Source organism: Eurytemora carolleeae, unplaced genomic scaffold (assembly GCF_000591075.1).
Source record: "Eurytemora carolleeae unplaced genomic scaffold, Eaff_2.0 scaffold477, whole genome shotgun sequence".
NCBI classification, from domain to species: domain Eukaryota; kingdom Metazoa; phylum Arthropoda; class Copepoda; order Calanoida; family Temoridae; genus Eurytemora; species Eurytemora carolleeae.
Genome location: NW_019396365.1, coordinates 41,638 through 67,580, shown reverse-complemented (window position 1 = coordinate 67,580; position 25,943 = coordinate 41,638). Strand labels below are relative to the sequence as shown.

Below are 25,943 nucleotides of genomic sequence, written 5' to 3'. Positions count from 1 at the left end.
CCCCCCCCCCCTATTCATTATCAAAAACCATCACCCATGGTTTTTTTTGGTGGGGGGGGGGCTAATTTTTAAAATTATTTTACCCAGTGAAAGATTATGAATTGTTGTTGTGAATTATTAATGATAACTTTAACCTAAAGGTTACCTAAAATTATGCTGTATAAACTATTTAGGTAAAAACAATATCATTTTTTTTTATTTTAACAGACAAATCTGGGGGGAAGGTGCAATACTGATAAATTTAGGTAGGAAACCAGTATTTTATAAATCCCAGAACATTTATTCTCTTTTACAATAAAGTCTGAAACTATTCTTATCTAGTATTCAACAGACAAGCAGTCCAACATCTTTAACACTTTGTGGGAACAGTACAGGTGAAACACTTCCTTGTTGTTGGGGAACATCTTCATTGCACATATATAAATTTTGTATGTAAAATTATATATTTTGTATGTAAAAATATATTTTGTATGCAAACATATATATTTTATATGTAAAAATATATATTTTGTATGCAAACATATATATTTTGTATGTAAAAATATATATTTTGTATGCAAACATATATATTTTGTATGTAAAAATATATATTTTGTATGTAAAAATATATATTTTGTATGCAAACATATATATTTTGTATGTAAAAATATATATTTTGTATGGAAACATAAAAATTTTGTATGTAAACATATGAATATGAAAAAAAAAACATACATATTTTGTACGTCATCGTAAATATTTTCTAGGTGGGCATATTTTATAGGTCAACATATATATTTTATAGTTCAGCTTATACATTTTAAATGTCAGGTTATATATTGTGTATGTCAACATATATATAGTGTGTGTTAACTTATCTGTTTTGTAAGTCAACATATTTATTTTGTATTTAAACATATTTAATTTGAAGGTCAACATATATATTATCTGTTTCAACTTATCTATTTTGAAAGTCAACATGTATATTATAAATTAAAACATATTTATTTTGAAGGTCAACATAAATATTATGTGTGTCACTTATCTATTTTGTAAGTCAACATATTTATTATGTATTTAAACATATTCATTTTGAAGGTCAACATATATATTTTGATGTGAGTGAGGGGGATGTGGCTGAATTGAAGTTTATCCTAGATCAAACAGTGGGGTTCAGGTCAGTAAAACAACTGATTTTTTGCCTCAAACTCTGACTTTATAATTTTAATAATCCATTTCTTTCTTGCCTTATGTGTAACTTTTTTGATTAGCAACATCTATAAAGTAGTAATCTCCGTTTGTTTGCTTGCATGTTCGATCATAACTCAGGAACCCCTTGACGCATTTGCCTTTGACTTTTTTTGGAAAACTGCGGAAAAACGAAAATTATCTTTATTTAAGAATAATTTTAAGTTGAGTGGGTTGAATTTTATAGAGAAATTTTAATTTCCAGACAAAACTGGGTTTCCAAGTTATTTTACAATTCCTGAAATAAATAAACATGAAGTACACAACCGACTTTCAGGCTGTCAGAGTAAGTTTTGTACAGTATACACTATACATACAGCTACAGGCTGTTGAACGGGACAGTACAACAAAGGAATCAACCCATTTTTGTGAGATTAATTATATATTGAACATTGTACTTGACTGGTATATATTTGTATAGAAGAGGATGGGAACTCTTAATCAATTATATGGAGTGTGGACAGAGTGTTCCTGGTTGTACACAGTATTTTACAGGTACTCATTTACATAGTATTTTACAGGTACTCATTTACATAGTATTTTACAGGTACTCATTTACATAGTATTTTACAGGTACTCATTTACACAGTATTTTACAGGTACTCATATACACAGTATTTTACAGGTACTCATATACACAGTATTTTACAGGTACTCATTTACATAGTATTTTACAGGTACTCATAAACACAGTATTTTACAGGTACTCATTTACATAGTATTTTACAGGTATTCATTTACACAGTACTTTACAGGTACTCATTTACACAGTATTTTACAGGTACTCATTTTCACAGTATTTTACAGGTACTCATTTACACAGTATTTTACAGGTACTTATTTACACAGGATTTTACAGGTACTCATTTACATAGTATTTTACAGGTACTCATTTACACAGTATTTTACAGGTACTCATTTACATAGTATTTTACAGGTACTCATTTACACAGTATTTTACAGGTACTCATTTACACAGTATTTTACAGGTACTCATTTACATAGTATTTTACAGGTACTCTTTTATACAGTATTTTACAGGTACTCATTTACATAGTATTTTACAGGTGCTCATTTACACAGTATTTTACAGGTACTCATTTACATAGTATTTTACAGGTACTCATTTACACAGTATTTTACAGGTACTCTTTTACTTAGTATTTTACAGGTACTCATTTACATAGTATTTTACAGGTACTCATTTACACAGTATTTTACAGGTACTCATTTAGAAACATGCAAAAAAAAATAAAAAACTGCTTTGAGTTCACATTTAGAAAAATTTGAGTATTTAAAGCAATAAAATGTGTGTATTTCTGAAACTTTATTTTTTGACTACTATTTTTACTCTTATGATTAAATTTTTTTCTTTTTTTGATTTCATGCTTTCCGAACTTTTTATATTCACAAATAATTTTTACTCTTTAATGTTAACTATTCTGTAACTCACAAGGGAACCCTTATTTATTTACCTTCTTCAAATATTACTAGCCTTAACATTAACATTTTCCAACTTTTTACCAAATAAATTCATCAAGCCAAGCATTACTCTTTTATTTCTTATGTTCTCAAATTCCTATTACCACCCTTAATGTTTTTTATTGCTAGGGAACTCTGGAACTATTACCAGTTTCAACTTTTATAAAATGTTTATTATTGCTAGGGAACTCCGGAACCATTACCAGTTTCAACTATTATAACACAGAAGCAACAAGACGGGTAATAATTTCAATATTTAATCATATTTATAAAACGAATCTGTTTTTAAGCTAGCTAACTTACTACATTTTTTAATTATTATTTCTTTATAATTAATCCTTAAGGGTTTGAATTAAGGGTTATATATTTTAATTTTGATTCCATATATTCCAATTTATTTAGGTTCATTTATCTGGTCTGGATTATACTATATGTATCCGTAGAGAAACTGGAAGCTGTTGTTTAAGGAATGAATACTTTTTATTTATTTTAAAGAAAAATGTTTAGCAATTCCAACCCGCGTATTTTTAATAAATTTTCCTAGTTTTTTTCCCAATTACTCTAACAAGATATATAAAAATGAACTCAAAAATTCTCCTGTTAGACTGAACCCTACGATTACGCCCGATGGATATGATTTGAATGGAGTGACATGTGCTAGTGATTGTAATACAGCACAAACATGCAGGTAGGGGTGAGGGACTGATTCAAGATGCTAACTGCCAAGAAAGTTCTTTAAATAAAAGATTTTGTAAATAAAGTCCTAAAATTTGACAATAAAAAGTCCTCAGTTGAAAGGATTAAATTGGCATCCCCGAATCCCATATCATTTCAAGAAAGAAAACATTTTGTCTTGAGACTTTTTCCGAAATTTTTTGTAACTTGACTTTCTTAAATACATTTGTCAAGTTAAACTATATGTTGTGCTTGTAATTGCAATTATATCAAGAGGTTTCCAGTTTTCTATATATTGTATATTTACTGAGCAGGACTGATGGAACAGATCACCTCCTAATCCCTCAAGCAAATGAAGATGGAAAAGATCCAACATCATATACAAGGTGTTTATACACATCTGTGTACTGTGAACACTGTACATTAAATATATGTAGAAATGATACAATAGAATAATCTGAAAAATGTTCAGGTTTTGTGGAACTCTGACAAATGTGTTCAGTGTTGCCACAAGTCAACATCCATTAGTTACATGTTCAGTTCCTTTCAATTTACACTTTCATTCAGCTATGTCAGGTTACTACGTTATATTAGGGAGTTATTTTCATTTTTACGATTTTAAGGAATCTAGTCTTTGCAACAAAATTAAATGTTCTAATCTCTACATCTTTTCAATCTGATGGTGTATACCTATGACATTTCAAACTTATATTATTTAATCAAACATAATTTATAGTTTACAATATCTATGCCATTGGTTTGAAAAATCAGAGTTTGTGCCTGTGGCAAAGATTCAATTCCTTTACAATTTATACATCCTTTTTGTTTAGGAAATTCTGGCAATACCAGGGGATTCAATCTTAAATATGTTCAACTACCCTGCAGACATTTCTAGCATGTACACCATGTACAGTACAGTAATCTGCTCTACATAGCTATGGGATTTACGAAACTTTACTGAAAAGTTGTAAACTGTACTATCTTTAAGAAAATAAAAATATTAAAAATCTTATACAAACATACTTTTTATAAAATAAAGTGGAACATGTACATTTTTACGAAGCAAGAGGTGTGAAAAAAAAGAAGATGAAGAAGCATCAGGAAGGAGGGGGGGGGGGGAGGATGTTACCTTGAATACTGCGCCTGAAAGCTACTAGATTCTCCTGTTCTCCACGTATCGGTTCATCCTAAAATTAATATTTACAAAGTTTTTTGAGATAAAAGAGAAGATTTCATTTTTTTAGTTTCATTTTTCAATGTAGATTATATAGAATTTTAACTTCTTGGTCTGAAAATACATTAAACATATGATGCAGAAATCTGACCCAATTCTAATTTAAATGAAAAAAAATTTGAGTGAAACAATATAATTCTGTTCTTCTAAAACTTTACCTGAAGTGTTATGACAACAGTAAGAGAGGAATATTGTTCTCTATCCAGGGGTTCAGACAATGTCACCTTAATCAATCAATCAATTAATCAACTCATCAATCAATCAGCCTAAGTTATATCGATCATACTTTACAATATGTAGATATTTGGTTGAATATAAGTCACTGCAAACGAGATGTGCACGCTCTCACACGCTTTGCATCTTTAAAATGTATAATTTAAGCTAGAAACAAACGCTTTGTATCTTTAAAAAGTATAACTTAAGCTAGAAACAAACATTTTGCATCTTTAAAATGTATAACTTAAGCTAGAAACAAACATTTTACATCTATAAAATGTATAACTTAAGCTAGAAACAAACATTTTGCATCTATAAAATGTATAATTTAAGCTAGAAACAAACGCTTTGCATCTATAAAATGTATAACTTAGCTAGAAACAAAAACTTTGCATCTTTAAAATGTATAACTTAAGCTAGAAACAAACATTTTGCATCTCTAAAACGTATAAATTAAGCTAGAAACAAACATTTTGCATCTTTAAAATGTATAACTTAAGCTTGAAACAAACGCTTTGCATCTTTAAAATGTATAATTTAAGCTAGAAACAAACGCTTTGTATCTTTAAAATGTATAATTTAAGCTAGAAACAAACGCTTTGCATCTATAAAATGTATAATTTAAGGTAGAAACAAACACTTTGCATCTTTAAAATGAATAATTTAAGCTAGAAACAAACGCTTTGCATCTTTAAAATGTATAATTTAAGCTAGAAACAAACATTTTACATCTTTAAAATGTATAAATTAAGCTAGAAACAAACATTTTGCATCTTTAAAATAAAAACAAACATTTTGCATCTCTAAAACGTATAAATTAAGCTAGAAACAAACATTTTGCATCTTTAAAGTGTATAACTTAAGCTAGAAACAAACGCGTTGCATCTTTAAAGTGTATAACTTAAGCTAGAAACAAACGCGTTGCATCTTTAAAATGTATAACTTAAGCTAGAAACAAACATTTTGCATCTTTAAAATGTATAACTTAAGCTAGAATCAAACGCTTTGCATCTCTAAAATGTATAACGTAAGCAAGAAACAAACATTTTGCATCTTTAAAATGTATAATTTAAGCTAGAATCAAACGCTTTGCATCTCTAAAATGTATAAATTATGCTAAAAACAAACGCTTTTTATCTTTAAAATCAAAGGCAAAAGCTTTGAAACACTTTAAAGTCAAGATTGTCTCAAAATTAGATGACTATGATTCCGAGTTGTCTATATCTCAGTGATATTTGAACAGAGTTGTCTATATCTCATTGATATTTAAACAGAGTTGTCTACATCTCAGTGATATTTAAACAGAGTTGTCTAGATCTCAGTGATTTTTAAACAGAGTTGTCTATATCTCAGTGATATTTAAACAGGGTTGTCTATATATCAGTGATATTTAAACAGGGTTGTCTATACATCAGTGATATTTAAACAGCGTTGTCTACATCTCAGTGATATTTAAACAGGGTTGTCTATATATCAGTGATATTTAAACAGCGTTGTCTATATCTCAGTGATATTTAAACAGAGTTGTCTACATCTCAGTGATTTTTAAACAGAGTTGTCTAGATCTCAATGATATTTAAACATGGTTGTCTATATCTCAGTGATATTTAAACAGAGTTGTCTAGATCTCAGTGATATTTAAATCTGTAACAAGTTTTCTGTAAAGTAATTCAAATGAAAACATTTGTTCCAATTGGAAACAATCAGACAAAGAATAAAACATTTATAATTATATTTTTTTGATATTTTTTATTGTTTGAATAAAAACTTACAACTCCTGTAGCCCGATCTACTCTAAAGAAATCTCCGCTGATAAAGTAGGATATCCTACTTCCCTCTGGATCCTCTCCCCTACAAATATCAAGATTTTATATAACAAATCAATCAAATAAAAAAAAATTCTTGGTGTAATTATTTTAAAATGTAAAGCCTTGCCTTGACAGAATGTCCCACGAAACATGACAGTTGGTTTATAGTTTTAAATGCCTTCTTCTATGATTTGTTACGTTCTTTGATACCAAAGAGAATAATGAAAAATATCACGTGACAATCAGTTTATAGCAAAATTGATTTCAAAGTAAAAAGTGTCTGAATAAAAGAATTTGTTATTATGACTTTAAAAAGTCTTTAATATTTAAAAAATAGTATATTGAAGAGACAATCAATAATATTCACCAACTGTCATGTTTCGTGGGACACCCTGTAAATAACTAAAAATAAAGGCGCTTCGCGGCATCAAAGTTTAGAAAGCAGTTATTTAAATTAACAACACTGATATTAGATTGCTGCGTGTGGAAACAAATATATTTTCTTTGGTTTTTCAAACTTCATGATTGAACAGGCCGAATACTTAGCGGAGTAAATGAACCATGAAACCATGGGAATAATGTATAACCTGGGGTTAACTGTTCTAAACTTCAGATCTTTTATATGTTTCTTTAAATTCTTTATTTTTTCGTTTAAGTGTTCTTAAATGCATTCCTTTTTATAACATCTTCTCTAAGTTTAGATATGTACACACTACACAGCCTATTGTCAAGTCATTTCTTCTTAAATTAGGCATCAAGTAGCCAAGAAATATGTAGACCAGAACCCTACAAGTGTAATGCAATTTCTGGGATGAATGTGAACAAACTTGAATACAAAAGGAACTGTAAACTTCCCACAAACTCTGATTTACTTATCCCAATACAATGATGGATGTAAAACTTTGATATTTTAAACTTTGAACTTTTTTAGCACAAAATGCATATATTGAAACATTAAATCTGGCGAGTTATCAGTTCCTTTGTGCAGTACATAATAATACATGCAGTACACAGGCCTTGAGATCTATCTAGGGTGCACTTTTTGTATTACCTAATCTAGAGAGTGCACTGTAAGAAAAAGTGCTATTTTCTATTATTTACAATAAAGAGATGTCCTAATACGTCTGCACAAAAACGTAAAAACAAACCATGTACCCTCTCCTTAGTTCTATTCTTATTGGAAACCCTGATACCCTCTCCTTAGTTCTACTTTTATTGGAAACACTGTCCCACTCTCATTAGTTCTAATCTTATTAGAAACCCTGTCCCCCTCTCCTTAATTCTACTCTTATTGGAAACCCTGTCCCCCTCTCATTAGTTCTACTCTTATTGGAAACCCTGTCCCCCTCTCCTTAGTTCTACTCTTATTAGAAACCCTGCCGCTCTCTCCTTAGTTCTACTTATATAAGAAACCCTGTCGCCCTCTCCTTAGTTCTACTATTATTACAAACCCTGTCCCCCTCTCTCCTTAGTTCTACTATTATTGGAAAAATTTTACCTGAGTGTATAAACTGTAGTTCCCACGGGAGTATTCTCAAACAAGGAGAAACCTTGAAGATCTCCTCCTTCTAGAAGACGGGGCTCCTGGTTACCTCTTACCCCTCCTCCTACTCCTCCCCCTGCACCATATTAACAATAACAAAATTCAATTTTGAATAGACAGAAGACAAAACTTTTGGATTTTAAACCTGGAACTTATATTAAACTTTGAAAATAATAATTTAATGATTTAAATATTATTATTTGTTTCCTTGAGATTGATTAATAATTCTCGGATCCGGCTGCTGAGCAAATATACATTGCAGTACACTAAGTGTACACAATAGCAAACAAACTAAAGTTGACATTTTAGGTTCAGCAGTTTCTCATATTAAATATATCCACCTAAAAATAAACATTGGATATATAATTTAAGTAAAACCTGGAAGTAACATTGATAATTTAGATTTTACACGCTTCCTTAAATATTAAATCACTTGTTTGCTCTCTAGAATATGGACAAACTATATTGCTTAACACACCCTGTAGTCTGTACCCAATATACAAGGCATAGAAATCTCCGAAAAATTTCTAGAGGGGGGTCTAGTTTTGTAGATTAGAACAAAATATTATTGATTTCTGTGTAGATTGAAACAAATTTGTTCAGTATTCATATACGGAGAAAAATTAAGAATTAAATAAAAAATTTCAATCTTCTTACACTCCCCCCTAAACCAACTATCTTCTCCTTTCGAACAGGTAGTACACATAACGGGTGGGGTGGTGGTAGGGGTAGTTGTGGCCGTAGGCGCTAGTGCAGTTACCTGTCACAAGATAAGACGACATTCAGAGAAATCACACAGACTACGAGAAAGTGAAGTGGCGCGGATTAAAATAATTAGAAAACAAGGCAGCCATGCAATTACATTTGCGACGCTAAAAGTAAATTTAGCGAAATTGAAATACATCTATAGTACCTTTATCTAGTCTTCCTTGCGTTGCTCCATAATTATGTACATAATAAAATGTACTGCAGTACAAAACATTCACATCTCTTGGAGAAAATAAAAGCATAAGAATACTCAAAGCTCTCTTTTATAGAATTAAAAATAAATTTTATTCTGACTAGATTAAATTATATGAAAATTGTTATCATCTCATTTAAACAAGATTTAACAAGATTAAAAATAACAATATTATCCTGAAATGAGGCAAAAAGGTGAAAAACTCTGACATGATTTCATTAGAAGGTCTGTCGCTTTAGTAATTGTAAATTGGCGGAAAAGTCCAAACTAGGACCGCAAAGGTTGGCCCAGCTCGAATATACAATAATACCCCGGTTGTGCGTGGATATAATGCAGATTTTACGACATTTAAAAATTAAAAAAAATATCAAATCATTAAAAAAATTTATACAGCTGAAGTAGAAATTTGGCGTTTAAGAAATTGGAGAAAATTCAATATGATATGGGGAACGCTCTGTAGTTGCCCCTATGGCGGCCCGGTACTTCAAGAGAACTTGAATTTCCGGTGTTCCAGCCTCCTGGCGTATCTTTTATCATGTAAATCCTAGGGATAACTTCTTTCCAACAGCAGGGGTATGCGTAGACGCAACAGCCTAAATTATTCATATTAAAATAGTTCAAAAAATATATTTTTGTCTCCGTATCTTTAAAAATGGCGGATTCAAAGAAAATTTCGAGTAGAGATTTCCGTAAAAGAAAATATGGTATTTCTCTATGAATGTATGAATCCCATATAGACTAGGGCAAGTGGAGGAGCTCAACCCTGTTTTCATTTTATTTCAACCTACAGGTCGTTGTATATTAGGTTGATTGTTAATAATCATCATAATAACAGTATGGATCAAATATTTGTGTCTGGTTGTTCATTAGTTTCCATGTTTATTGGAACCATCTTATCTAGCTTTCAATTTTGAAATTTGCATGCAACAATTTTGATGGGAGCACCGAACCAAATTCACGTTTTATGAGTTTAGAAACAAAATTTTAAGACTGATGCTACACGATTAAAGGCTCGGTGCTTCATCATATTTAGTTGGATGAGCATATTAAGCTTTTATGGACATAAAGCTAATAATTTTACTTACTAGTAGAAGTGGAACATCGCAGGGGTCAACTTGAAGATGTTTACTTATATTCTGGAGTGTAGTGTAGTCAGCTGACACTATGTACTCAGATAGTGTACACGAGTATAGATAGATCTAAACAATATTCTGCAGTGTAGTCAGCTGAAACTATGTACTCAGATAGTGTACACGAGTATAGATAGATCTAAACAATATTCTGTAGTGTAGTCAGCTGAAACTATGTACTCAGATAGTGTAAACGAGAAAAGATAGATCTAAACAATATTCTGTAGTGTAGTGTAGTCAGCTGACACTATGTACTATAATAGTGTACATAAATTGAGTAATGAAAGATCCAAACAATAAATGTGAACAACTTTTTTAGTGCTGTGAAATATGAAATTTGTATACCAGGAAAATACACAGTAGTATGTAGCATCACGTACAGTGAACAATTACAGTGATTTAATCTTTATACCGCAATAAAAGTGTATTTTCCAGTATTTATCTGAGACATTTTATTATTGATGTATGTACACAAGGATTTAGCCGGCCTCATTTGTTGCATAAAACGCGCTAGGTTCAATGTACAATGCACTGGGTACTCTAGATGGGCTAGTGCGAGTAAATATACATGTAGTAAAACCTTGTGCTGGCTTTGATGAATTGGACAGACAATTGGATGAATATTAAAATAAAAAAGTTTAACCTGCTGTAGCTGATCCTCTAAATAGTTTAAACAATCCTCAGTAGATAAACCTAGGGTTCAAGATATAAATCAAAGATATGAATAGATACTGCAGTACTTGCAGTTTTAAACGGAAAAAAAATCGTAAAAATGTTATGTTAAAAAATGAACAGATCAAAAAATCAAATTTAATTTTTAAAAACTCCACTTTAGTCATAACTTCAAACGACCTGAAGTATGTCAGATTCACAACAGTTCTTTGTATCGCCCTGATTATTTTAACTATATTAATAGTCACCTAGTTCCACAATTACACAGAAGTTTTCAAGTGTGGTTGCCACAAGAGGAGACATAGGAACCGGAACCCCGGATCTTCCAACCACAACCTTAATCAACGTAAAGGAACTGAGTTCCGGTCACAAACTCAAATTTTCTAATCCCTTTATCTTTGCAATTTGTAACATTTAAACCTTTGATATCTCAAATTTAGACTTTTTGAGTTTGAATTATCCACCATTTTAGGTTGCTAAGATATAGGGATACAAATTTAGAGTTTGTGACAAAATCTTCTTATTCATTTAAATACAGTCGTTTAATCATAATTCAGAAGTAAATAAGAAATTACAAATTTCGGTTGGCGTTAATTTTCTGAAAACAATTAAACTTTAAAAAAAATGCAATTTACGGAATCAGACAGACATTATCCGTAAAGAACAGACTTTCTCAATCTCGCTTTTGTATAAAAATTACAATGTTCTGCATTTATGAGAGGAGAGAATATAGCTAAAATATGCTAATACCTGTTGAGCAGAAACTATACTGACTTCATGATTATCAACATCTGCCACTACACATACACACTCATCAGCTAATCCAGATACATGGGAGTTACCAGATACAGCTAACAGGTCATCCTAGATACAAGATAGCAGGTTATCCTAGATACGAGACAGTAGGTCATCCTAGATACAAGATAGCAGGTTATCATAGATACAAGATAGCAGGTCATCTTAGATAAAAAAATAGCAGGTTATCATAGATACAAGACATCAGGTCATCCTAGATACAAGATAGCTGGTCATCATAGATACAAGATATAAGGTCTTCATAGATTTAGGATAGCAGGTCATGATAGCAGGTAACCTTAGATACAATATGGCAGGTCATCCTAGATACAAGATAGCAGGTCATCCAAGACACAATATGGCAGGTCATCATACTACAAGATAGCAGGTCATCCTAGATACAAGATAAAAGAAGCAGTTCATCCTAGATACAAATAATTTATCCTAGATATAATAAAGATGGTAGGTTATCAACTTATTGAATAATTAACCTGAACATATGATTTCCAAGCTTTGTTACTAGGAGAGGAGGCTTGAAGTACACTTCCAGGCATAAACTCGTCAGATAAACAGATCAAGGAGGCCAAATCTTAGCAAATAAATGAGTGATTTAACCTATTGTTAAAAAATATTTAAACCCCTTTCCTGGAGCTTGTGTTATTCTTAAATGACACCCTGTCCTCAAAATTATAATGTATTTGTTTATTCCTATAACCTAACATTGTTATTGAGATCGAGCATGCTCAACTGTTATAATTTATCTGAAAATTTTTCCATTTGTTTACCAGTGTACACTGTACACTGTACAGTGTCTTGCAGCATGAGAAAATTTATTCTAATAGAAATTCTGAATCATTTAGTTAATTTTTCACCCACAAAAATCATTTAAGTGAAAAATAAAAAATGTAATAAAGAACCCGGAATTTTCGTGCAAGGTTTTATATCAAGGGTACAACTAGCTCCCAGAAGAATTTACATCGTCTTTGTATGTATTGTTGTGTATATACCTGCAGGTATAGAGTCTGTGTACTGTACACTGGAGAAGGGAACATGAGTCAGATAAACCTGGTTCAATTCACTCTCACCGAAGAACAAACTTTCTAAATAGTTAGTTTTTTCAGTAACATCATAAGCACACCCTTCGCTCTGACTTTATGCAATAATTTCGTTTAATGAGGCAATTTGATCTAATGCCAAATTTACAGCTGAAATTAAATTGCTTAGCACCAAAATAAATGTACATTTTATTCTGCAAGTCATAAAAAAATATTTTTTTCTTTGATTATAGCTGTGATACCATGTAAAAATCTATGTTACTGAATGGTAAGCTTTAACCTTTTCTGCTGCTTGAGTTGTCGTGATGAGTATGTTTAAATACAGGACTGTTGTCATCAGCTCCCAAGAGAAATCCAACCTTACTCCCTTCCTCCTAGCAAATATGAATCATTAATCCAGGAGAAAACAAACCTTAATCCCTTCCTCTTCAGGAGAAACCCAACCTTACTCCCTTCCTCCTAGCAAATATGAATCATTAATCCAGGAGAAAACAAACCTTAATCCCTTCCTCTTCAGGAGAAACTTCCTCCTAGCAAATATGAATCATTAATCCAGGAGAAAACAAACCTTAATCTCTTCCTCTTCAGGAGAAATCCAACCTTATTTATTCCTTCCTTAAATATGGATAATTTATCCAGGAGAAACCCAACCTTACTCATTCCTTCCTTAAATATGGATCATTTATCCGGGAGAAATGAAACCCTAATCCCTTCCTCTTCAGGAAACCCAACCTTACTCCCTTCCTCCTAGCAATATGAATCATTAATCCAGAAGAAACTCGACCTTACTCCATTCCTCCTAGAAATATAGATAATTTATCCTGGAGAAACCCAACCTTATTCCATTCCTCCTGTAAATATTTATCTTTAATCCTGGAGAACCCAAAGCTTACCCCCTTCCTCATAGAGATTTGGATCATTAATCCAGGAGAAACCTAACCTTACTTCATTCCTCCAAGAGATATATATATTATTTATCCCGGAGAAACCTAACCATACTCCATTCCTCCTAATAATATGGATCTTTAATCCAGGAGAAACCCAACCTTACCCCATTTCTCCTATAAATATGGATCATTAACCCAGGAGAAACCCAACCTTACCCCATTCCTCCGAGAGATATGATCGCTAATGGAGGAGAAGCCCAACCTTTCCCCTTTTCTCCAAGAGATATGATCGTTAATGGAGGAGAAACCCAATCTTACTCCATTACTCCTAGAAATATGGATCATTTATTGAGGAGAAACCCAACCTTAGTCCATTCCTCCTAGAAAAAAGAAATGGATAATTGATCCTGAAGAAACCAAACCCTACTTAATTCCTCCTAGAAATATGGATCATTAATCCAGGAAAAACTCAACCTTACTCCAATTCTCCTAGAAATATGTATGGATCATTAATCCAGGAGCTACCCAACCTTACTCAAATCCTCCTGGAGATTAGTCCAGGAGAAACCAACCTTACTGCATTCCTCCTAGAAATATGGATCATTAATCCAAGAGAAACCCCACCTTACTTCATTCCTCCTGGAGATATGGATTATTTATCCAAGAGAAACCTGAACTTATTTTATTGCTCCTAGATCATTTATCCAGGAGAAACCCAACCTTACTCCTTTCCTCCTAGAGATATGGATCATTTATCCAGAAGAAACCCAACCTTATTTTATTCCTCCTAGAGATATGGATAATTTATCCAGGGGAAACCCAACCTTACTTCATTTCTCCTCATGATATGGTATATTTATCCAGAGGCCGAATTTAAAGAATTTGAGCGGCAGCTTAAATTTAAGCCGCGGCTGAAATATGGTTGGTTTCACTTAATATTGTATTCAATGTTTCAAGATTTAAGCCACAGCTCAATTGAAACCGGTTTTTGGTGGATTTTAGACGCGGCTTAAATTCATTAAATTCGGACACAGGAGAAACCCTACCTTACTCCATTCCTCCTAATGGTATGGCATATTTATCCAGGAGAAACTTAACCTTACTTTTTTCCTACTAGAGATATGGATATAGAGTATCTGATGAAGCTGAACTAGGATATATCTAACCTGAGATCTAGAGAGTGTAGCTGATGAAGCTGAACTAGAATATATCTAACCTGAGATCTAGAGAGTGTATCTGATGAAGCTGAACTAGAATATATCTAACCTGAGATCTAGAGAGTGTATCTGATGTATCTGAACAAGGATATATCTAACCTGAGATCTAGAGAGTGTATCTGATGAAGCTGAAAGATCTAAAGCTTCCAGCATATTTACTTCAGAATGAAATTTCTTGTTAACTGTTGGACTAGACAAACTTTTACCTATATAAATTAACAATCAAGTTCTACTTATTAAATGAATGTAAAAGTAAGACTAGATTTAAATATATGTGTGTTCAGAAAGAGGGTAATATTTATAAAATAGGATTAAGATACCTAAAGGAATCCCTTGTTGTCTGGAACTAGTACATTCTCTCAGTAAGAAGGATTTGTACTCAGTGCTCTCTGTTAAAGATTCTGTTGTTTCATGCTTCTTTTTGTACACCAAGGAACAACGAATAAAATAACTAAAATAAATTAAATTCCAATGGCTGAACGAAAAACTGATGACTAAGAACTTTTGCGGGAATGATGGGAAAAGGAAACAAAAAATAGGAGACAAAGAAAATCATAAAACAGGGAAAATATGAAAAATTTGTTTAAAATAGACAGGCAACAGATGTTCGAAAAGATACAAAATATTTATTGGATTTTAAAGAGAGGAATCATTGAATAATAAACAAACGGACACTGACAGATAGAAAAGTATAAAATATTTGATCTCACCTAAGAACAAATAAAATTCTTTTCGACAATGTTGGTTTTGAGGATAAGATGAATGATTTCGCAAGCTTGACTGGAAACCCCAACATGCCATGCAGTTCTTTATACTGCACTTTAGTAGGATCATACCATTGCTCACTCCTAACAATAAAACAGTTCTTTATACTGCTCTTTAGTTGGATCATACCATTGCTCACTCCTAGCAATAAAACAGTTCTTTATACTGCTCTTTAGTAGGATCATACCATTGCTCACTCCTAACAATAAAACAGTTCTTTATACTGCTCTTTAGTTGGATCATACCATTGCTCACTCCTAGCAATAAAACAGTTCTTTATACTGCTCTTTAGTAGGATCATACCATTGCTCACTTCTAACAATATAACAGTTCTTTATACTGCACTTTAGTAGGATCATACCATTGCTCACTCCTTACAATAAAACAGTTCTTTATATTTTAGTAGGATCATACCATTGCTCACTCCCGACTATAAAAGTTCTTTATGCTGCTCTTTAGTAAAATCATACCATTGCCCACTCCCAACAATATAACAGTTCTTCATACTGCACTTCAGTTGGATCATACCATTGCTCACTCCCGACTATAACAGTTCTTTATATTTTAGTAGGATCATACCATTGCTCACTCCCGACTATAACAGTTCTTTATTCTGCGCTTTAGTTGGATCATATCATTGCTCACTCCTAACAATAAAAGAGTTCTTTATATTTTAGTAGGATCATACCATTGCTCACTCCTAACAATATAACAGTTCTTTATACTGCTCTTTAGTAGGATCATACCATTGCTCACTCCTAACAATATAACAGTTCTTTATACTGCACTTTAGAAGGATCATACCATGCATTGTTCACTCCTAACAATAAAACAGTTCTTTATATTTTAGTAGGATCATACCATTGCTCACTCCAGACTATAACAGTTCTTTATGCTGCTCTTTAGTAGGATCATACCATTGCTCACTCCCAACAATATAACAGTTCTTCATACTGCACTTTAGTTGGATCATACCATTGCTCACTCCCGACTAAAACAGTTCTTTATATTTTAGTAGGATCGTACCATTGCTCACTCTCGACTAGAACAGTTCTTTATGCTGCTTTTTAGTTGGATCATACCATTGCTCACTCCCAACAATATAACAGTTCTTTATGATAATAATCTGGGAACCCATGAGCTGTTTCTGAGACTGGTAGTACATGAGAATTGACAGGAAACTAAATCTTAGGGGTTGAGACCACAAAGATGACATGAGCGGCTTTAATTTGTTTTATGTGAGTTTCCTTTGGGAATGATTGCATTAAATATCCAATTCAATTTGAATATGATTAAAGAAAGTCACTTATTTGTTGAAGAGAGCAGTCAGATTTGTTATAAAGTTCTAAGAGACAATACCACGGTGATTGTGGCATCCCAGCCGTGGAGATGGTTTCAGCTTCAGGGTTTCGTGAATGCATCTAGGGCGATTAAGTAGTTGGGTCCGGGCAGGTAATGCAGAGTTGGGAAATAGGTTCAAGAACAGGTTCGGATGTACCTATGTCTCTTGCCCCTGGTGTTTAGCTAAAGGCAGACTGGTTGAGTCATATGTGATCCTTGTCTGCCAATCTCTGGCCAGCCATCGCAAAGATTTTGAAATCTTAGATTTTCATTCAAATGCTGTCAACCATGGGAATAAACTTATATTTCAGGTACTCAGTGCTTATCTTGGGGGGATGGGTCAGACCCATTGGTCATACTAGAGAACATTGAAATAAGTTATGGAACGATTATTCCACATGGAATTGATCCGGAAAACTCGTCCTGTAAACTTTTTCACCAGGTCCCACATAGATCTTTGTAGCATCTCAATTCAGTTAAAAATGAATCCGCTGTTAGTTTCCCACAGTTATTATTAATGAATAATTCTTAACTACTTCAGAAAAGGTTAAGTAAGACCTTTAATAAAGAAGATCATTAAGAAAAAGAATAAATAGTATGTGAATTTATAATCTTTAACTATTCAAAAAAGTAGTTAAATGACTACCTGAATTGATCCAACCCCTGAACTGCAGGTTTATGAAGCATATTAACCCCTGGTTTACTTCCTGGCATCACTGTTGATACCCAGCCAAGATGATGAGTCAACACACCTAGGAGAAACCATCTCTGTTTACAAAATTGAATAATTCACATAGTTCAGAGATTGAACCTGCAATGACGAAAAATAAATACTAAAATTCAACCATTGATAGATCAGTTAACTGGCAAAAGCTCTTACATTTTATTGCTTATGACTTTTTTCTAATTACAAATCTTATTAAGCTTATAAATTCATATTAAGACTTTAGCTCTAGAGCTTAACATCAGAGCTTGTTAAATTCTTTTATGTTCACATTTAAATACCTGTCAGTAATGTTGAGAACATAAAATTTGTTTCTTTTGTGTCCAACAAATTCTTTAGTAGACATATATCTTGAACTAGTTGATTTGCTACATTACTAGATGTATTATCCTAAATATAACAAATATCATGAACTGGTTAATTTGCTACATTACTAGATGTATTATCCTAAATATAACAAATATATTGAACTGGTTGATTTGCTTCTTTACTAGATGTAAATCCTAACTATAACAAATACCTTGAACATATTAAATATGTCTTCCAAAATTTTAGAAATATTTTGTTGCTTCATCACTAAACATCTTGTTTAAAATGGGAATTAATTTTTCAATAACACATTTAGCAGTGGTTCCCATAATTACTGATCTAGAAAAGTCTTTATAGTGCCTGAATAGTTAGTTGCCAGGCAGACATCTTAAGTCGTGGTACAGAGAACATGTTATTAATCATCCTGTTTGTACATACCTATTACACTTTTTTAAATGCAAATAAATACATTTTACATCATGTTCATAGATTCATTTATACAATCTGTTGTCATATATTATATCATATACCTAGAGATGGACAGCATGTTTATGTTAATAAACATCATTTTTCTGAGCAAACTAAATTTTCATTATTGAATGATCTTACTCAATTAAATTTTATTGATCAAAAGAATTTAATATAAACCCATTTTATTTCTATAATTTGAACAAAAAACAAAATGAACTTATTGTATTAATTTACTTTTTTATATTAATTATGTATACCATACTTCAATTGATAAAAACAAAGTAAGTAGTATGTTCCTAGTGCATTCTAAATAACCATTGTAGACAGTAACAACAAACCTCTTCTTCCTTATGTAAGCCTGCAAATAGGAACTGATTTTTTAATTAAACATAACTCACAGCAGTCAAGATATTTTGTCAAAACTATTCAATTTCAAGTTCAATTTTTGACTATTGACTTGTGAGACCGGACTGGCTTAAAATCTATTTGTAGTCCTTGACATAAAGAACTCATGATCAGTAGTTTTTTTAGAAGATTCAATAAAGCAAGAACTAAGTTGTAAAATTACATCAATCAAAGAAAGAATACACTGGTAAATCAAAGTCACATAATCCCTGGAATATAAAACTTTTAATTCATAAGTAACTTGCTGCAATAAATTAATTACCTGCTGGACCCTCATGAGTAAATGAGAGTATATGTCCTCTACTATAGATGAATGAGCGAGGAAAATATTGATGAACTCTGAAGTTGAGAACTCAACTATAATCCCTAATCCTAGCAGAGCATTTTTCCGTCCACGTTTTGATATTCTGCTAGATAAATCAGAACCTTAACAAATCTAAATTATAATTTTTACAATATAACAAAAATAGATTAACTGAAGATGTAAAAGCAAAAAAAAAGGGAACAAATGTAATGCTAGGAAAATGTCACAAATGGACAATATTTATGAATGAATTCAAATTAAAGACAATGTTGGAAAAATATCATCATGGTTTGTCCCGGTAGACTCAATAGTAAAGACAGCTTATTGTATCTGGTTCGGCCAGCTAGATAGGCCATTTACAATCATACTGACATTACAAGGTATGTTTGGTCAGCATTTACAATCATACTGACATTACAAGGTATGTTTGGTCAGCATTTACAATCATACTGACATTACAAGGTATGTTTGGTCAGCATTTACAATCATACTGACATTACAAGGTATGTTTGGTCAGCATTTACAATCATACTGACATTGCAAGGTATGCTTGGTCAGCATTTACAATCATACTGACATTATAAGGTATGTTTGGTCAGCATGTTTTTCTTTTTAATTTTCAACGATGTTTACACTTTTGATACTTCATTTCAATCACCTTCTTTATTTAAATCCAAATCAATTTTAGAAAATAAAAATTTCATGAATTTAGTCTTTTAGAAACTTTTAATACATTATAACTTGTCAGCCCTTTGATCACAATGTCAGTTCCGACTTTGAAAATTTGAGGCTTGAATTTTCCATCATCTTTTGAAATCCTATGATGAACTGGTGTGCTTGAAAGTATTATAATGTTTTACATTACTTTTGATTTAGTTCTCACTTCATAACTTGTTAGGGTATAACATCCAAGATGAACTGGTGTGCTTGAAAGTATTGTAATGTTTTACATTACGATTTAGTTCTCACTTCATAACTTGTTAGGGTATAACATCCAGATGAACTGGTGTGCTTGAAAGTATTGTAATGTTTTACATTCCTTTTAATTTAGTTCTCACTTCATAACTTGTTAGGGTACAACATCCAAGATGAACTGGTGTGCGTGAAAGTATTAAAATGTTTAACATTCCTTTTGATTTAGTTCTCACTTCATAACTTGTTAGGGTAAGTTTTTGCTGTTTTCCATCTTGTTACAGAAGATTTTTTCTCCTATCATAAGTTGTCTGGTGGAATGCCTTTTTAATTCATTTGATACAAATATGGCGAAAGATAATCAATGACTATAGGTTGTAATATCTGAATGATTTGTTTAAAATTAAATTGATTTTTTTACGGTCTAAGTCGCATGTTGCATCTTTCTGAATTTGTATGGACACTACGTTCTTCGGTATTAGTCGTTTTTAACAATTTTCTCCTTATAGACGCAACAGATAGAAGTAAGATTAGTAGCGATCTAAAGCGCTTTTTTATCGCATTAAGCCTATACCCCCTTTCATTTTTCGCGAACACTCCCTTTAAGAACCTAGAAATATGATTTACCTGATTTATATGAACTATCTCCCTTTTGAAAGGATGATGAAGGACTTACTGGTAAACTGAAAACATCTGAAGATTCTCTAGAAAGGTTTATATCAAAGATGGAAATGAAAATACATAAATAAAAAAATATTCACACCATCAATTATATATGAACTCTTACCCTGTTTCTTTAAAAGACAAATTAGGTTCAACTGCTGTGAGGAAACGTCTCTGTAGGCTACATAGGCTGCCATAGTCAGGAATATCAATATTTGAGGATAATCGTCTAAACAGGTTTAGATAATAGTTTTAAAAATAATATTATAGATGTGTTATAAGACAGATAAATACTTTTACATTATCTACATTACTTTACAGGTAAGTTCAGAGAATTTAAGACTAGCAAGGGTTAGGTGACATGGAAACGCCTCAACACGGAAACGACTCAACACGGAAACGGATCAAAAATACGCGGAAACCCCTTAAAAACCGGTTTTTTTGAGGCATTTCCGCGATTTCTTCAAATTTTTCGGAAATCCCTCTAAATTCAAATTTTGAGGAGTTTCCTCTTTTTTTTGATCGATTTCCCAGAATTGTATATCCGTTTCCCCTTTATTTTATTCAAATATTTTAGAGGGATTTCCCAATATTTTTGAGGGGATTCTATCAAAAAAAAGAGGAAACCATTCAACTCTAAATATTGGGAAACGGATACAAAATATTCGGAAATCCCTCAACAATTCTGAACTTTTGAGGGATTTCCTTGAATTTCTAAAAAAACGGAAATGCCTCAAAAATAATTTTTGATCCGTTTCCGTGTTGAGTCGTTTCCGTGTTGAGGCGTTTCCATGTCACCCAAGGGTTACCAAGCTACCTCTGGAGCTATCAAACAACTCAGCTAGAGTCTTTAACATACTCGTAGATATTCTGGACGCCAGTTCTATACAGGTTGAAATTTTGCCTGCCTAGCCTTATCTACAACTGATCTCTTCAAATGGCCACTTGATAAAGTAGTGGGGAGGGGGCAGATCAGAAATTCACAAATATCTATTTATGAAAAATGATCAATTATCACCAGAACTCCTTCTGCTCATTTTCCGTAAAAACTTAAAAGGAGATAATTATCAGTCTCGACTCTCTCTATGCTCGAGACTTAAAAGACTTCTGTAGAGGATATGAAATTACCGAAAGAGGATTATGAAATCCGCAAATCAGTAGCGTTGGATTCTAGACCCAGAGAAGACCTACTCATCTTCCTCTTCTTTTATACACTCGTTATTTATCATGTATTTACATCTTGAAGCAATAAATGTATATTAATTATTTACCTTGCATAGGATTGTTCTCCTGGTTGGTTGAATACTGATGCATCAATATTGCTGGAGCTGGGGAAGGATGGAAAACATCCGGAGTCCGCTACATTTTTTAAATCTTCAATATTAATAAACTATTATGTTTCCAAGTATAAATCAATTTCTAACTAATAAATTAAAGGGACTTTAAGCATAATTTTAAGTGACCTTTAATGCAAAGATGACAATGCCCGATTTACAATGGTACCCGTAAAAGCTTTGCCTGATCAAGTATGAATTAGATAACAGATATGCAGTTTTTTGTCTATTTAAACGGATTAATTTCAATGTAGGTTTCTCTGTAAAGTGACTTGCACATTTCTTGCTTGTAATTGATTGATTGATTATCGTTTATTTTATGCCTAATTACTGGCACCTTAAATAAAAATAGAAACAATGGAGATATTCACAGAGAGAAACAATTTTTGATTAAAAAACGATGTTAACTTTCACGGTTTTGATCAGATTAAGGATTGAAGGGTTCAATTTCAAAATCAGGCATCTTTGCATGGAGGGTCACTTCAAAAAAAAGCCTAAAGTTGCTTTAAAGAAAATAAACAAATAAAAAAATATTCGATTTGTCCCCAAGAAACAAAAAAAAGATGCTTTTTTATTTCTTTTCAATAAAAAATTCCTGTATCTGCTCCATTTGTTGGATCTCTCTCCAGTATATCAGGAAACATACCAAACCCCATCTCTTAACAAATATGAAAACTAAATAGGGAATACTCCTTAAAGTTGTGCTCAGGATGCATTCCATTTTGATGTCGCTCCTGGATCCTAGTTAGTTTTGATGTGGATCCTGGATCCGAAATTTTGATGTGGATCCTGGATTGAAATTCATTTTGATGCGGATTCTGGATCCGAATTCATTTTGATGTTGATCCAGGATTGGAATTAATTTTGATGCGGATCCTGGATCCGAATTCATTTTGATGTGGATCCTGGATCCGAAATTATTTTGATGTGGATCCTGGATTGGAATTCATTTTGATGTGAATCCTGGATCCGAATTAGTTTTGAAAATTTTGATGTGGATCCTGGACTGAAATTCATTTTGATGTGGATCCTGGATCCGAATTCATTTTGATGCGGATCCTGGATCCAAATCCATTTTGATGTGGATCCTGTTTCCGAAACTATTTTGATGTGGATCCCGGATTGGAATTAATTTTGATGTGGATCCTGGATCCAAAATCATTTGATATGGATCCTGAATCCAAATCCATTTTTAAGTGGATCCTGGATTCCAATCCAGCAAATAAATATTTCTAAAGTTTGGCCCAATTTCTTATACAAATAATAAACTGGGTCCGCTCTAAAATCTAGAGTTAAACTTTTACCATTATCAGGAATAACTTTATGTAAATCGGCAGTTAAGATTTTTGTGATTTTTTTCTATTATTCTGTTTGAATCCCTAATTTGTTTCGGATCGAGATCCGGATCCTAGGAGCTAAACTAATTAACCCCTCCATCTAAGAAAACAACTCTTATAGAAAAGGCAAGCAAGAAAATGGGAAAGGCTTGCTACTTTTTTGATGGAAAAACGACAATTACATATTAGCTGTCGTTAATAAGTTTGAACTTAATTAAAGGATACTGCAAAAAATCTTTAAAGATGTCAATCCATTAAGTTTGAAATAAAATATATAAAAATAATATATGTAGAAACAAATTCTTTCAAGTTGAGGCTTTTCAATGTATCCTGGCTTTTTATAACAAAAATCTATAGTTAATGTAGTATCTAATTTCACTAATTACTTTACAGGAATTTACTATAAATTACAATAAAATATTTGCCTAAATATGACCACAAATCACCTTCTGTAGCTGAGTTGTTAAAGGATCCTAAAGAGCACCCGAATGAGGAGCCGAGACTAGAATCACTAGATTTCTGTCCCTGGGATAGTTTTGGAGCCTGAACTATACTGCTCCACATTAACATTCGTCCTTCTCCTACAGGAAATTAACTAAATAGTAGAAAAATAAGTATTTGGCAAATGAATATTCAAAATTCGATTTTAACCGAGAAAAGAAATGTTTTTCGGTAAAAAGTATATGCTTTTAACTGTTTTGAACTCATAAAACAGTTAGGAAACACTTACACTACACATCTTTATTATAAAATAATTTCTATTTAAAAACTGAAATTTAAATATAGCTTCTACCTCTCCTACAACTATATCCAATGGCGTATACAAGAATAAATCTAGGGGTAGGAGGGGGCCAAATTTTAACCATAAGTTCAGACAATTTTTGGGCAGATTTTTGATCAAAATGCTCAAATCCTTCTTGCACAAGTCCATGAGTTTTTTTTACTTTAAAAATTTAGGATTTTTTAACAACTTTTCAAAGTGAGAACAAAAAATCGACAAGACATTAAAATACCGTAATATCATTAAAATACCGTAAATATCATTAAAATACCGCAAATGTCATTAAAATACCGTATATATCATTAAAATACCGTAAATATCATTAAAATACCGTAAATATCATTAAAATACCGTAAATATCATTAAGGTCACACAAAAAACGTTTTTTAAAGATATTTGTTAGAGAATCCAAAAAACGTAGATTTTGGGCCTTTAATCAAACAATTTATGAAATATCAAAAGGTATTGAGCATTTCGAGAATCATCTTTTGAAACCAATATCAACATTTTTCGAAAAAGTGGAAAAATTTACCTTTCTAATGATCTGGGTTTCATTAGTTTCTTAATTAGCAAATGAGATTTGATTTGTTTCTACTTTTTTAATTGAATGTTGCTTCTAATTTTTCTATGAAATAGTTAACTTACTATCGATCATTCAATACAATCTGTCCAAACATTGAAAATATTGTTCCTGATTACTAATAGTTACCAATCTAATAGTTTACCTAAAGCGTGAAGTTTGAAGTTTCCAGTATGATGAGTTACAGCAACAGATCCAAGAATCATTTCACTGTACATCTCCAAATACGGTATTTTTAAATTCAAAATCATAACACAAAAAAATCTTGCTTTATATTTTTGTATACATATGAGGAGGGGGAGGCCCGCAGACAGTGAGAGATTGATAACGAAATTCCTCTATTAATGTTGTTTAAAAGATTTTTAAAGTAAACCACATTTATTTTTCAACTATCGATTAAAAAGAATGTTCTCTTATTTAAATATTCACTATTCAGGGTTACCCTTTAAATGGTGAGACTTCAGGGACGATTTGCTTACTCCGTTTTCTTGCATTCAGGGTTCCTTGTAGGACAAAACTGACTTATTTCTGAGCTTAATCTTTTAGAAAACCATCAAAATACTCCATTGTATGTAGAAGCTAAACATCAAGCTTCAAATCGTCATATTTTAGAGCTTTGGGTCGTCTTTACAGTCTCATTGTTTGAGGGTAATCCTGTGTATAGATATAGATATAGATATATATATATATATATATATATATATATATATATATTTCATGACTGATGGTCGTTATTTTATATGTTTCCGACCTCTTTTGTCAGATTGAATAAGAACTTTTTAATTCATCAAGCTTTGGCTTTACCTTAACTTCTATTCCAGGAGGAACATAGAGAAATCCATATCCATCATTTATCTCAGTATACTCCTTTCCTTCTACAATATAAATAAATAGAGATATACCCCTCCCCCCCCCAACAGCTCAAAAACATTTTGCTCTCCCAATCTTTTGATTTTATGATATTTTGTTGTAAAATTATACTTTGTTGTGTATAGGGTGAAAAGATAATTTAAAAGAATAATTAAATTTTTTTCGAAACTCATTCCTGGTTTAATACCGCCGTAAGATTCCCAGTAATCATCCATCTAAAATATTATTATTAAAGGATAATCCTG

At 32.0% G+C, this 25,943-nt stretch overlaps 3 protein-coding genes across 8 annotated transcripts in view; 1 reads left to right on the top strand and 2 right to left on the bottom strand.

Annotated features, from left to right (window-relative positions):
- The window catches only part of LOC111701784 (uncharacterized), a 10,333-nt gene extending 5,935 nt beyond the window's left edge, over positions 1–4,398 (top strand). For all 6 annotated transcript variants that reach the window (XM_023473203.1, XM_023473204.1, XM_023473206.1 and 3 more), the window contains 10 exons: positions 208–245; positions 322–374; positions 1,078–1,156; positions 1,649–1,722; positions 2,894–2,949; positions 3,112–3,176; positions 3,314–3,397; positions 3,699–3,770; positions 3,857–3,960; positions 4,215–4,398. In XM_023473203.1, coding sequence (XP_023328971.1) covers positions 208–245; positions 322–374; positions 1,078–1,156; positions 1,649–1,722; positions 2,894–2,949; positions 3,112–3,176; positions 3,314–3,397; positions 3,699–3,770; positions 3,857–3,960; positions 4,215–4,279 — 690 coding nt within the window. In that variant the 3' untranslated portion in view covers positions 4,280–4,398. The remainder of the gene's footprint in view (positions 1–207; positions 246–321; positions 375–1,077; positions 1,157–1,648; positions 1,723–2,893; positions 2,950–3,111; positions 3,177–3,313; positions 3,398–3,698; positions 3,771–3,856; positions 3,961–4,214) is intronic.
- LOC111701782 (cadherin-23) overlaps positions 1–8,554 on the bottom strand; it is a 29,104-nt gene extending 20,550 nt beyond the window's left edge. Inside the window, exons 1-5 of the mRNA XM_023473198.1 lie at positions 8,393–8,554; positions 8,141–8,261; positions 6,607–6,685; positions 4,777–4,842; positions 4,514–4,571 (exon numbers count right to left, since the gene is read on the bottom strand). Of these exons, the coding sequence (XP_023328966.1) occupies positions 4,514–4,571; positions 4,777–4,842; positions 6,607–6,685; positions 8,141–8,261; positions 8,393–8,489 (421 nt within the window). The 5' untranslated portion in view covers positions 8,490–8,554. The remainder of the gene's footprint in view (positions 1–4,513; positions 4,572–4,776; positions 4,843–6,606; positions 6,686–8,140; positions 8,262–8,392) is intronic.
- A 544-nt stretch (positions 8,555–9,098) lies between these two features.
- On the bottom strand, positions 9,099–25,710 carry LOC111701783 (folliculin-interacting protein 1; the record flags this gene model as incomplete). Its single annotated transcript, XM_023473200.1, is given in 23 exon segments — positions 9,099–9,739; positions 10,232–10,345; positions 10,920–10,969; positions 11,197–11,284; positions 11,699–11,812; positions 12,235–12,332; positions 12,751–12,843; positions 13,079–13,172; positions 15,002–15,108; positions 15,223–15,353; positions 15,613–15,750; positions 17,655–17,760; positions 18,014–18,122; positions 18,402–18,465; positions 18,809–18,870; positions 19,180–19,343; positions 20,761–20,837; positions 20,921–21,025; positions 22,068–22,170; positions 22,726–22,788; positions 23,914–24,048; positions 24,974–25,046; positions 25,633–25,710. Coding segments are annotated over 22 exon segments (2,148 nt in total). The 5' UTR covers positions 25,633–25,710.
- Positions 25,711–25,943: the final 233 nt, after the last annotated feature.